This window comes from Euprymna scolopes, chromosome 2, assembly GCF_053919585.1.
Source record: "Euprymna scolopes isolate OS-2025 chromosome 2, ASM5391958v1, whole genome shotgun sequence".
NCBI classification, from domain to species: Eukaryota; Metazoa; Mollusca; class Cephalopoda; order Sepiida; family Sepiolidae; genus Euprymna; species Euprymna scolopes.
Window position 1 is genome coordinate 193,227,051 of NC_136483.1, and position 12,420 is coordinate 193,239,470.

Genomic DNA, 12,420 nt, shown 5'->3' on the forward strand with positions numbered 1-12,420 from the left:
TTTCATGTACGTCTCAACTATTTTTCTGGCTTCTGGAAAGGTTGTGTTTTTCTTGTACTTTACTTCTATTATTTCTCTTTCTTTTTTATATGTTTCGCATATTTTAGAGAAGACCAGGTGATCTTCTTTGCAGTTTGAGCATTTCACCTCATTTATGCATTTTTCTTTGGTGTGGTCAGGCTCTTTGTTGCCGCAATTTTCCACATATTTTTATTCCTTTACAGGCTTCTTTATGATGTCCATATTTTTGGCAATGGAAACATCTTAATGGGGCTGGGATATATTGGTCTACTTTTACATTTAAGTAGCCAATTTTTATTTCCTTAGGTATTATTGATTTATTAAACGTTAATATATATGTGTTGGTTGTTATTTTATTGTTTCTTTTTATGTTTATGCGGATGTGGTTGATTACTCCTTGTTTTTCTAATTCAGTTTTTATTTCTTCTTCAGTTGCCAGCGATTGTTCATAACTTCGAATTACTCCTTTCGAAGTGTTTAGTGTTTTATGGGGAAAGACTTTGCACTTATACTCATGGAAGTTCTTCATTTTGAGTAGAGATTGAGCACTTGGTTATCTCAACTAGTAGATTTCCATCTTTTGTTTTTTTGATCATTTTTGGTTTACCTTTTTGTGGATAATGTCTTTTCTATTAGGAAAGGTGATAAATTTCCAATTTTTTTTTATTTTCGATTAATTCAATAACCAAGAATCGTGGGAAGTTTCCTTCGTCTATAGTTGGAACGGTTTTTCTAGTTTTGAATTTTTGTTCTTCATCTGAGCTTGAAAGGTCAGAATCGGAGAAATGGTTTCTTTTAAGGGTTTTGAGGGGGATGCTTTTGTTTTTATCAGCCATGGATTTTGGGATTTATTTTTTATCAATCACGCTCCTTACCCACCTCGGAGTCTAAAATTGGGGCATAGTAAGGGGGAAACCCATTCGCCTTGATCATGTCGGAGCTACGTGGAGGATATACTCTTTTGGCAAGGAGTTCTCAAGCACTATATTTTCTGTTCAATATGTCCTCAAAAATACATTTGCTCAGATGGAGTGTTGAGTTCTGGTCTTTCCAATTGATTGACCCTTGCCACCGCCTTCTAGCACTTACTTGGTTTGCCTATTTTTGTAGTGGGGGAATAAATAAAAAAAAAAAAAAAAAATGGGAGTACCTTTAAGTTTCATTCTTTGTGGTAGTTGGTACTTTGGGTGTAAGTGCTAGGGCTTGGCGTGACTGGCCGATTGGTTGGATCGGGCCTCTCCAACCGCCCGTCTAGCCGAAGTAATGTGTTGCAGTGCCCAGACTTTTATGCACCCAGGTCTAGGTTAGCTCAATCACCGGGTAGCAACCCACGGCTAACTGGTTGCCCCATTGAGGGATTTTTACCCTCTGCAGGGGGGCAGTCGGCTTATTCTAGTGCCCTACCAACAGGGCTAGAAAAAAAAGGGGGGGGGGGGCGACAGGGTTGGTAAGTAGGGAAGGAAAAGGAAAGGAGAGGAGAAGGGGGTTGTTGTTTTTGTTTTTGCAGAAAATAATTAAGTTTTACAAAAGAGAATAGAAAACAAGAACAGAAAATCGATGTAGGTGCATTTCGTCTCAGGAAGCCAATAGACAGCCTGATCTGGTAGCACCAGTCAATTCAAGAAAAGAAAATTAAATATGTCTAAATAAATAAAATGATTTAATGATTCAAATTCTACCGAGAGAAAAATATATCAACAGTCAATGGCCACATAAAACAAGAAATCGTCTGCTTAATTAGATACAGGTTCTAGGATAAGAGAGATGATTGAAAAACTCACTGAATGTCCTTTGAAATGTGTCCTTTCTTTCGTCTCTTTTTTTTTTATATATTTCTTTCCTGTAAATTGTTTACATTTGATTACGCGCGTGCAGGTTAGTTTTCATATTTCTGTCCTTCGGATTGTTTACGCTTCATTATGCACGTGTGTATTAATTGCTCCTAGTATTTGTTTCTGAAGCTCATCGAAGCCCTTGATTTATAGTAAATGTTTCGTTGCTCCTTTGACCCTTCCTTCGCAAGGTTCATTCTTTTCTTCAGTCAATATTCTAAATTTGACCGCTGAACAAAACATATTTTTACCGTCGCCGCCAACATCGGCTTGTGTCGTTAATATTTACCTTCGCGACGCCACTGGCTTCGCCTCCCCGACCTTCGTTGACTTACGTCTTATTGCTTTGAAGTACAAAGCTCCACTGCCTGTTGACAACTTTTTTCAGTCCCCTCTCTCTATATACGGTCTACATCTCTCTCTTTCTCTATACAGTTTAATTCTCTCTATATGGTTTAGTTCTCTCTATCTTTTCTCTCTCCTCTCTTTCTCGTCTATGAGCTTTCTTTTCTCTTTCCTCTTCCACCCTTCATTCACAGTATCTCTGTCTCTTCCTTCTCCACTTGCTCGCAGGCCTCTTCCTCCCCTTTTTTCTGTTTTGTTTACAAAATGTGAATGAGCAGACGAGAATGGATCTTTTTGGCGCCAAAAAATGATACAGTAAATAAAATATACTGAAAATATATCTCCTCTTGGCTAAAAATCAATAAAATAATTTATTATACATTTTAATAAATGTATCACAGTATGAAATAAATTTTATTAACAATTCTAAGTTTTGTTTTTTTTTAATGAAGGGGAATAATTTATATTTTATGTATTTTTTAACATAAAATTGTATTCCATAAGCTTCTTTTATATCCAAAAATCATTCATTCCAACAGCTCCAAAATTCAAAATATCAATTCAACTTTTCAGGAATTCCATCCAAGCAATTAATTCTGGACAAAAATTATAGTTTGAGGTTTTACCTTCATCTCAACAGGTAGCAACCATCTCAGATGGTGAGGGTCACCATTTTGGATGCCTTCAGAGTAACTTTTATATTTTAGTATATGTACTGCTGAACAATTCTTTAGAATAAATAAATTAAAATGTCTCAAGGAACAAAAAAAAAAAAAAAAAAAGGCAAAAGTGCTACTTACTTCTTCTGTGACGTCAGCAACAATATTTTCTGCTGTTTTCTTGAGCCGGTCCAGAGTATCTTCGTCTGAAATAGCACCAGAACTATTGTTGTTGTTGTCTGTTGAAAGAAGAGCCTCTCTGTGAGGGGAGGAGGAGGTTAAAAGGGATTCTGCAGCCACAATCGAACAGTCCAGTGCCAAGTTAGGGGGCACACTGGCCACAGTGGTTTTCTCTCGCCTACAAACTGGAGGTGCAGGCGGAGAGCATGATGAACTAACCTGGCCGACAGGATGGACCACTTTGTGAGGCGATTTTTGTACACTATTTACAACTGGACTCGTCCGCAACTGTTTCACTTCTTCTGACCTGTGTTGTTCATCCTTCCCACTTTCATTTACATATCGAGGCCCATCAGAGTGGCTACCATCTCCTTCATTCTAAAATGGACAAACACGCAAAATAAAATTCAGAAATTAAGTGATAATAACAGGGCACATAAAGATGTATTTACATTAGATGTTTAGTCAAACTTTGACAGTGATGCATCTCAATGCATTGTCTACTCTGTAAATACTTGGACAAATCGCTCAAAGTAGTAGTTGAAATATTTTATATTGGAACCCTATGCTAGTAATAGCGATTAAGTTAGCTAGTGTAAATTTTGATAAGGGTCACATTAGTACATGTCAGGATAACCTAGGTAACAGAAATAAAGACAGATGGTGTGATTTAAAGTGGAGGACAAACGCCCAGACAAAACATAGTTGAATGATCATATGGATGATGTCACTTTTTGAATGAGAAAAACAAAGGGTTTCTAGTCAGTTTTTTTCTGGTAAGCCCAACTGTGCGACTGACACGTCCAATAATGTAAATAATCTAAGTGAATCTTACTGATATTTCGGTCTGACTGCATCTCTCAATCAGGTTAGAAAACCAAGTTAAAATAGACAAAGTAAATAATAAATTAGTTACATGGTTACATTCAGCAAAGTCTCCTTGTGTCATTCATGCACAAATAGTTTTATTCATCTTAGTTAAACAACCAATCAACCACACATGAAACAACAACGAGAGGAAATAACTATAAAAAGAGCTCATACAAACACTTTTGCCACATATGTACAAAAAAACAAAAAAAAACTTAATTTGATTTGGTTCTCACGGATGAGAACATAACATGCAATCTTACGTTGATGAAAATATGAGTGTAAATCAATAAGTTTGAAGACAAGTGATATAAATTCAATCTAAATGAAAATAGAGCAACAAAACAAGGTTTAATTGCCCTACTGATTACTTAACAACAAATTTGACAAGTTACAGCATTCTAAATCTTTTATTCTTTTTTTTCAGATAATATTTTATAATATTAACCTTTTGACAGTCCAAATTGAGCCAATTTGAAGTTCGTTCAAACATTAAATTTCTAACAAAACTGGAATGGAAACCGACGGAAATCATTAAAGCTCTACAAAATGTTTATGGAGACTCGTCACCTTCTAGAGCTGTTGTTTATCGTTGGATCAGACGATTCAAGGATGGTGGGAATGGTCTTCAAGATGACCAAAGAGAAGGTAGGCCTTCAACATCAAAAAATGCTCAAAACATTGAGCTTGTCAGGAATCTTGTTGAAGAAGATTGGAGAATAACAGTGAATGAGATTGCTAAGGAGCTGGACATTTCATTTGGGTCATCCTTTTCAATTCTGAAAGAAGATCTTGGTCTGAGTAAGCGTTCTGCTCGTTGGGTGCCTAAAGCGTTGCAGCAGAATCAGTTGAATCTGAGATCAGATCTTTCATTGGCCCTTCTGACTAGAATTGAAGCAAATGAGGCAAACTTTTTTGAACGGGTCATAACCGGTGATGAAACATGGATTTACCTGTACGATCCTGAAAGCAAAGTTCAGTCTAAACAATGGTTACCAAGAGGATCAGCAGGCCCTATCAAGTTCAAAGCAGAAAGGTCAGCTCAAAAAATAATGGCAACTGTTTTTTAGGATAAAGATGAAATCGTTTTATTAGATTTTCTTGAAGGACAGAAAACTATCACCGCAAGCTATTACGAAGGAGTTTTGAGAAAGCTGAAGACTTCATTGGCTAAGAAACGACGAGGAAAGCTCCATCGTCAAATTCTGTTCCATCATGACAACGCTCCAGCACACACGGCCAAGACTGTAAGAACAATTTTACGCGAGTTTCGCTGAGAAATCCTTTCACACCCTCCCTATAGTCCTGAGTTAGCGCCTAGTGATTTCTTCCTATTTCCAAAACTGAAGGAACATTTGAAAGGAATAAGATTTCAATCCATAAATGAAGCAAAGAAAGAGGTTGTGACCTGGTTCACTAGACAAGTTCCAGAATTTTATGAAGAAGGAATTTATCGATGGAAACATCGCTTACAGAAGTGTATTGAGTTAGGCGGATCGTATGTAGAAAAATAAAGTTTTCAACTTCCATAAATAAAGTTTTTCTTCAATTTGTGTCAGAACTTTTTGATTTACCCTCGTATAACCTGTGCATTTTCGTGTTGATGAAAACGCAAAGAGGATTTCAACATGGTATGAACGCAGAATGATTAACAGAACTGAATGCATGTGGTTATCACAGCAAAGAGCTACACTTTAATCAAGACTGTTTTTGTTTTTATACTTATTTCTATGATTTTTGGTTAGTTTTATTTAGGTTTATAGCAAATAATAATTCAAATAAAAGTTGACATGGATAAACAAATATTCATTTATTTATAAATATGAACATCACAAATACATAAAAGAAAAAACAAAAATAAATTAAATAATAATTAAAGGAAAAGTAGGCTTAAAGCGGCCATGATAGAAGAATGTTTTCAAAATTACAAAATATAAAAAGGAATCTCTTTCAAGGATTCTCTGGCAGATATCAGCTGCCTAATGGATTGTTTTTCAAAAGATAAGTACAAACTTGTGCATTGGAATTTGGTCAAACATAATTGCAATATATTTACATGCATGTATTTTGTGGTTTAATCAAAACCAATTTTTTTTTTTTTTGGCATCATGATGGAACCCCACTTAGAATTCAAATCATTAATCTATTTGGTTTAGAATATTGACCGTCTCGAAACTTAAACATACAAGCAAGTGAATATGGTTTATCAAACATCTGCCACACTGAGCACCCTGCTTCTCAGAGTTTGAATTCACTGAAGCTCCATTTAACAGCTGACTTGCTAAACATCTATAAAATCATTAATCATCTTCCTACCAACAACCAGGAGCACCTTTTTGATGTACATGTGCCTAACACAAGTGAACATGACTACAAAAAGTTGGAAAATAGCAAAGCAGTTTCCATGACTTCCAGAAACAGTTTTTCACAATCAGAATTGCTGAAGCATGAAACTAAATTGCCTCAGTTGGCAAAACTACACCTGTTCATTTCGCTTATACAGGTGTCTGCAATGTATTGTAACAGAGCGCATATGAAAATAGCGGAAACAGACGAAGGATGGATAGAAAGCAATTGTATCAGCAGCAGGACCAGTGTTTGAACGTGTATGCAAATTGGCAAATGTGCTCAGGCTTGCCTCTGAAGAAAAAGAAAAAAGGGACACCACATGGTTGGGAAGAAAAAAGTCGATGCCGAAAAATGGGTCGGCTGTGGCTAGCATGTGGTTAGAAGAAAGATTACCAGGTTAGATGAACAAGTGGGAGCGAGAGACTTTTTAAGTTGTGCCGAGATGGGAAAGTAACGGTAATAAATGATTTTTTTAAAAAAGAAAAAATATCGAACTGGATTTTTATTTATTTCTTTCCAGTTTTATTTTTATGAATTACTAAAGTGAATGCCACATAATATGCACGTTTAATGAATTAATACAATTATGTGATTGTGATAACTATTCTCATCATGAAGCAATATATGAACAGTTTTGAAAATTCTTCCATTCATTTACACACAACAGATTCAATCCTTGTAGAAGGTTTCTCTTGTTACAATCAACTTTCTACAAAATTTTCAGAAGTAACCATTTGATAACTACATACGAATAAACATCAAAAGACGTAATATAGAAAGTTCAAAACTAAAGCATGTTACCATTTTTGATTCTTCCTTTTCATCCCCCATTTCTTCCCAATGATCATCTCGATGGGTTGTTGAAATTTCCTTCTTTTCTCGCCCGTGATGACGCAGTTGGCTAAATTTCAATGGATCCTATTAAAGAGATAAAATAAGAAATTTTAGTTTTTAAACCTCTTCTTTTTTTTTTTTTTTTTTTGTTTGTTTTTGCATACAGAAAATGTTGTAAGAATTTCTCCTTTGTGTTGTTAATTTGTTCTCTAATTGAAAACAGATTTGATTGTTGGGATAACCTAGCATACACTATTGTGAACTGCCGCAGTTTAAGGCAATCAAAAGTCTCAATACTTAACTTTTAAAATAATGATTCATATTATCTGTAAGTTCTATACTGAATTAAAATTGAGGCCACATTTTAAAAAAAAATTTGATATAAATGTAGCAATTCTAATTTTCAGCCTCTTTTTTTCTTCTATGGTTTGTAGTATTCACTTTTGGATTCTGTTTAACACAGTCCATTGATCTGCCATTCCTCTCTCCTGTTTAGTAGTATACAATTCACTTCTTTCAGTTTCCCAATTCTACCTTTTGATGTATGATTTAAAAGTCTGTGCCTTTCAAAAATGTGCGTACACGTATCCAATATGTATGTGCGCATGCACATGTCCTATGTGTTTGCGCATATGCAAATGCATGTCTGCACTCACATATATCCAATGCCATGTATGCAAGATAAATGTTTGCACTAGATTTTTTACTTCGCAGTTAATTTACATTGGCTAGTGCACGACAACCAATTAAGACAAGTTAACACTGTGCACTGATCCTTACAACAGAAAATACCAAAACAGTTTGTATTTAGAAGATTTAACAAAGTAGCATTACAAGCATATGCTGTATTTTCGTGGACATCGGCAATATTACATAACTAATGTGCTTCAACAAGTCATATCTTTTTTATTTGATGGTCAATTTTTAAAAGAATTATATTGATGGAAAGAGAATAAAATAAGCATTCCAATGATATTAATTTATTTTTCTTTTATGTGTTCAATGTTTTTATGCTCCAAGTTAAAAATGAAAAAAAAAAAAAAAAAAAAAAATGGTAAAAAATGACAAAAAAAAAGAAACACTTTTTTCAATGTTTTCATTTTATACGTTACGTTTGGAGACATGTGGGGTTAAATTTGATTGGATATGGCTGAAATTTTACAGATTATATAAACAAAGAAGTCCATCTTTACTGGTGTTTGATTTTTATTTTTACGACCACAGGAAGCAAAGTTATGACCGAGCAAAGTTACGAAGAATATTTTGAAATTGATAAGATAAATCGGCATATATCATCCAATTTCATATAGATAATAGTTTCAGGTTTATTTTTATGTATAATATGTAAATATTCGATAATTATTCACTGCGTGGAATTTTCTTTAAAATGTTATCTTTTATAGAAATCAAATCCGGTTACAGAAAAACGGTCGCTGAGCGTGTCATGCGCTGAGTTGACTAAATTATTCTCTTAAAAATAGAAAACTGTCTTACTAGACTAGTCATTTTTTATTCTGAGTTCGTCAATATAAACAAATTATTTTCAAGTTTTTCAAATTTGATTTCCAGACAATACTATTTTGTTGTTTTTTTTATTTTTGATAAACCATATTCGCTTGCTTGTTTTTAGTGCATGTGTACTAAAAGTACGTTAAAAAACAACAAAATGTACTAAGTACATGCATTTAACTTCTTATTTGTACTTAAGGTAGAATTGTGTTTTTTAGTGGTAAAAAAACAAAAAAAACAAATGCATAACAAATAAAAAAGGTACTTGTGCACTTATGCTACCATGCTGAAATAATAACATTATTTAGAACCCCATTCTTAACATGGGGAAGGAAGGGTGTTTTTTGTTAACTATTCTGTACTTGCACCTAACAATTAAAGATATCGTGAAACTTGAAATATTTTTAACTCATTGTCAAGACCATTTTTTCGAATCTGTAAAACAAACCCATTTTTTTTTTAACTGAGGATATCTAAATAACAATAATTAGGCGGTTCAATAAAGAATTTCATTGTGATGCATTTTGTAAGTTTTTACCTTGTTTCCATCTTAACATTTTTCTTTAAAATGACTACCTTTAAATGTTTTTGAGTATGCTGAAAACGAATATCGCATTTAAATTTTCCGCGAATAACTTTGCAGATATTAAGCAATGTCATTTCTTACGCTATTGCTGGTGGCCATCTATGCGTATTTGTGCATAGTTTCTAGGGGATGCATTTGCGCTCTTGCACGCACCAAGATGGCCACCAGTGATAACATAAGAAATTACATTGCTTAATATCCGGATAACTACTTATTTGCAGAAAATTTAAATGCGACATTCGTTTTCAGCATACCCTAAAACCTATAGAAGTAATCATTTTTAAAAAATTACCGTTTTATTTCTTTGTTTACATAATTGAATTTTCAGTAAAACAACAATAGAAATGACAAAAATTACCATCAACTGGTGAATATATAGTTGTTGCTTATCAAGATTCCTGGTATCCTGGTACTGTGAAAGTTACATTAAGGATTTATGTAGAGTACAATTTATGGTTGCATCTCAGAAAATAGGGGTATATTTTCGGCCAGATAGAAAGGATTTAGAAAATTAAAAATTGGACTGCTCCCAAAATGCATAAGTTCTCGTCGACTATGGGAATTTCCATCTTTTACAAAAATCCAAAATCTATATGAAAAATTTTCTTTGATTTATTTCTGAGATTAATTCATATCTACTTAATTTTTTTTTCTTTGAGGGGAGTAGTAAATACTGGTCATACATGCTCTTTAGGCATTCAGTGGCTACACCCAAGATTAAGCTCTCCTTTGGTGAGGAGGCAGAAAAATGCCTATTCTCAATAAAGCTATATTTAAATACCACTATAACACTTAGTTTTGTTCATAAATAAACACCCACTGTATGATACCATGCACCAGTTTAAAAAAAAATTGAAATTTGTACATCTGAATTTATAATTCATGGCTTATGGTAAAGAGATACATAAAATTTGACTGCATAATCAGAAAGAGCACACAATTTTACATAAGAGTGCCAAGTTTCATGAGAATAGCTGTTTTTTGAAATGTTGAGGTTTGTAATTTAGCCCAGTTTTTCTAAAAAATTTTTACAGAAAAGCCTAAATTTTGGCACTTAAAATTCTCATAACTTTTGAACTACTGATGGTATTTGCATAATTCAAATGGTTCTAAACATCTTTTACATAGCTCTTTTCATACAACTTGATAAAATAACAATTACCTAAAAGGAAAAAAATCAACTTGTAATGCTAGTATAAGAAAATTATTTACCTTGTTGGGGACAAATATTCCATTAGAATCAAAAGTTCCCGTTTCATTGTAATCATCTTCATTGGTCACACTCCATTCAGGCATATCTGTAAAACAAAAGCAACAAAAAGATTAGACAAAAAAATAAAAAAAAATTTCTTCAACTTGGTTTTTTTTATCTAACAAATGAACATTGCTTTTCAGTTTCATGTTGTTGAATAACTGCTAAATATTTGGTGAATAACTGCTAAATATTTGGTTTTAAGAAATTTTAATAAAACTTTATTAGCAGGTTTAACCAATTTAACAAAGATAAAACCCTGGTCAGAGATAGGTCAGTTTGAAAGTCAATTTCTAAAAGTTAACTAACACATGTCAGTATGTTTAACGGATGTTAGACCAAATATGGCGATGATAAATTTCCTTGAAATTAAAAAACCAAAAATAAAGAAAAATCTGTATGATTTATGCATTCTTGATAAAAATAATGTAAACTGAGTAAATAGTTTTATAACAGATAATGAAAATTTATAGGTATTAGAACAGATGAGAATTTGTAGGTATTAGAACAATTAATTTGATTTGTAGGTATTAGAACCAATGTAGATATTAGAACAAATGTCTTGTAAGTTCTATCGTTGAGTTATTTTTCTTTGTATCTTGAGGATGATTTCAAAATATGGACATGAGGCAGTAGCTCCTCAGTAACTCATAAAATTTGATTTTATTTAAAAAAAACAAAAAAAAAAACTACTTGATCAATTTACTTGAATTTTGGAATATGATCTTTTTGTTTTGTCAAAGATGTTTCTTTATTTTTGTTTTGTTTTTGTTATCAGTAGAATTCTAGACAGGAATCAAATAATGTTTCTATGATACGGAATTTTTAAATGAATGTAAAAAAAAAAAAAAGTGATAATGTAATCTATTATTGTTTTGCATTTTAATGGAGTTAAGTAGCGTAGCATCAGTTCTGTTGCTTCCAAGAATCACCCCACCCCTTTAAGTAAGCGAGTGTAATTCTCTTGGATATTACATCATCCTTTGAAAGAGAAGGTAATTAATGTAGTATCTGTTTTGTTGTCATAAAACCATCTACCTAGAGACTACCTTCTCCATTTTTATGGTGGGTGGGGTTTAATATTTTTTCTGTTTGGATGATATGATACTCACAGCCATTTCCGGCTCCTTTTATGAGGGGAATTCTCCCAGGTATTACCTCCTCTATTTTGGAGGGTGTATTGTAGAGGCTGTTTATGAGTGATTCCAGGAGTTTAAATTTCTTTAAACTTAAGACCCAAGTTTTGTTTAGAATCAAATTCATTTAATTGCTTTTGGTCAAAATTGGAATAAAGATTCTAGTAAGATTTAGCATATCTTTCTTTTAAATTTCCTATGAAAGCAAAAACAAAAGTGTAGAATTGTTTGGTGAATTAATTTTTATCATTTAAGTCAATAGAATCTGCTTCTCATGATTCTGCTAAGATTTATCTGAATCTAAAAAATAAAATAATTGCAACTTAATTTTTCTTCCAATATAGAAAGATTTATGAAAGGAAAAGTTATACAAACCTCCTTCTTCCCACATTTCCGTACTTCGGCTGCGTTGAAAGCTCCTTTGTCTGTCACGATCTCGGTCAAAAGTGTGCTGTCTGTCTTTGAAGTAAACATTGCCTGTTGTACTTTTGCTGCGATCACTCTCAAGGGGTCTCCAACGCTGAGAACCTGAAAGAAATCAAGAGTGTGTTTACAAATTAATTGAAATTCATGAATGTCGGGCAAGATCCAATTGTACATCTGCTAAGGCTGTGAAGAAACATGAAAAGGAGAAAAAGAAAAAAAATGGATCAAAACAAAAAACAACAAAAAAATAAATACATAATTGAAAGTTTCATACTCCGATTGATGTTTTAACTTCTTAAAGAAATAATTTTTAATATTCAGACATAAATCTTAAATCATTGTCTTCAGGAAAGACGAGGACAAAAGCAGAAAACAGTTTGGAGGATAACAACAACAACTAGGCTTTATTTGAGAACTTTAA

General features: G+C 33.1%; 1 protein-coding gene across 12 annotated transcripts in view; it reads right to left on the bottom strand.

Moving 5' to 3' along the window:
* LOC145300556 (uncharacterized) overlaps positions 1–12,420 on the bottom strand; it is a 205,718-nt gene that overhangs the window by 56,397 nt on the left and 136,901 nt on the right. For all 12 annotated transcript variants that reach the window (XM_080144495.1, XM_080144497.1, XM_080144493.1 and 9 more), the window contains 4 exons: positions 11,949–12,101; positions 10,398–10,483; positions 7,058–7,174; positions 2,999–3,415 (listed from right to left, as the gene is read on the bottom strand). In XM_080144495.1, the coding sequence (XP_080000621.1) occupies positions 2,999–3,415; positions 7,058–7,174; positions 10,398–10,483; positions 11,949–12,101 (773 nt within the window). The remainder of the gene's footprint in view (positions 1–2,998; positions 3,416–7,057; positions 7,175–10,397; positions 10,484–11,948; positions 12,102–12,420) is intronic.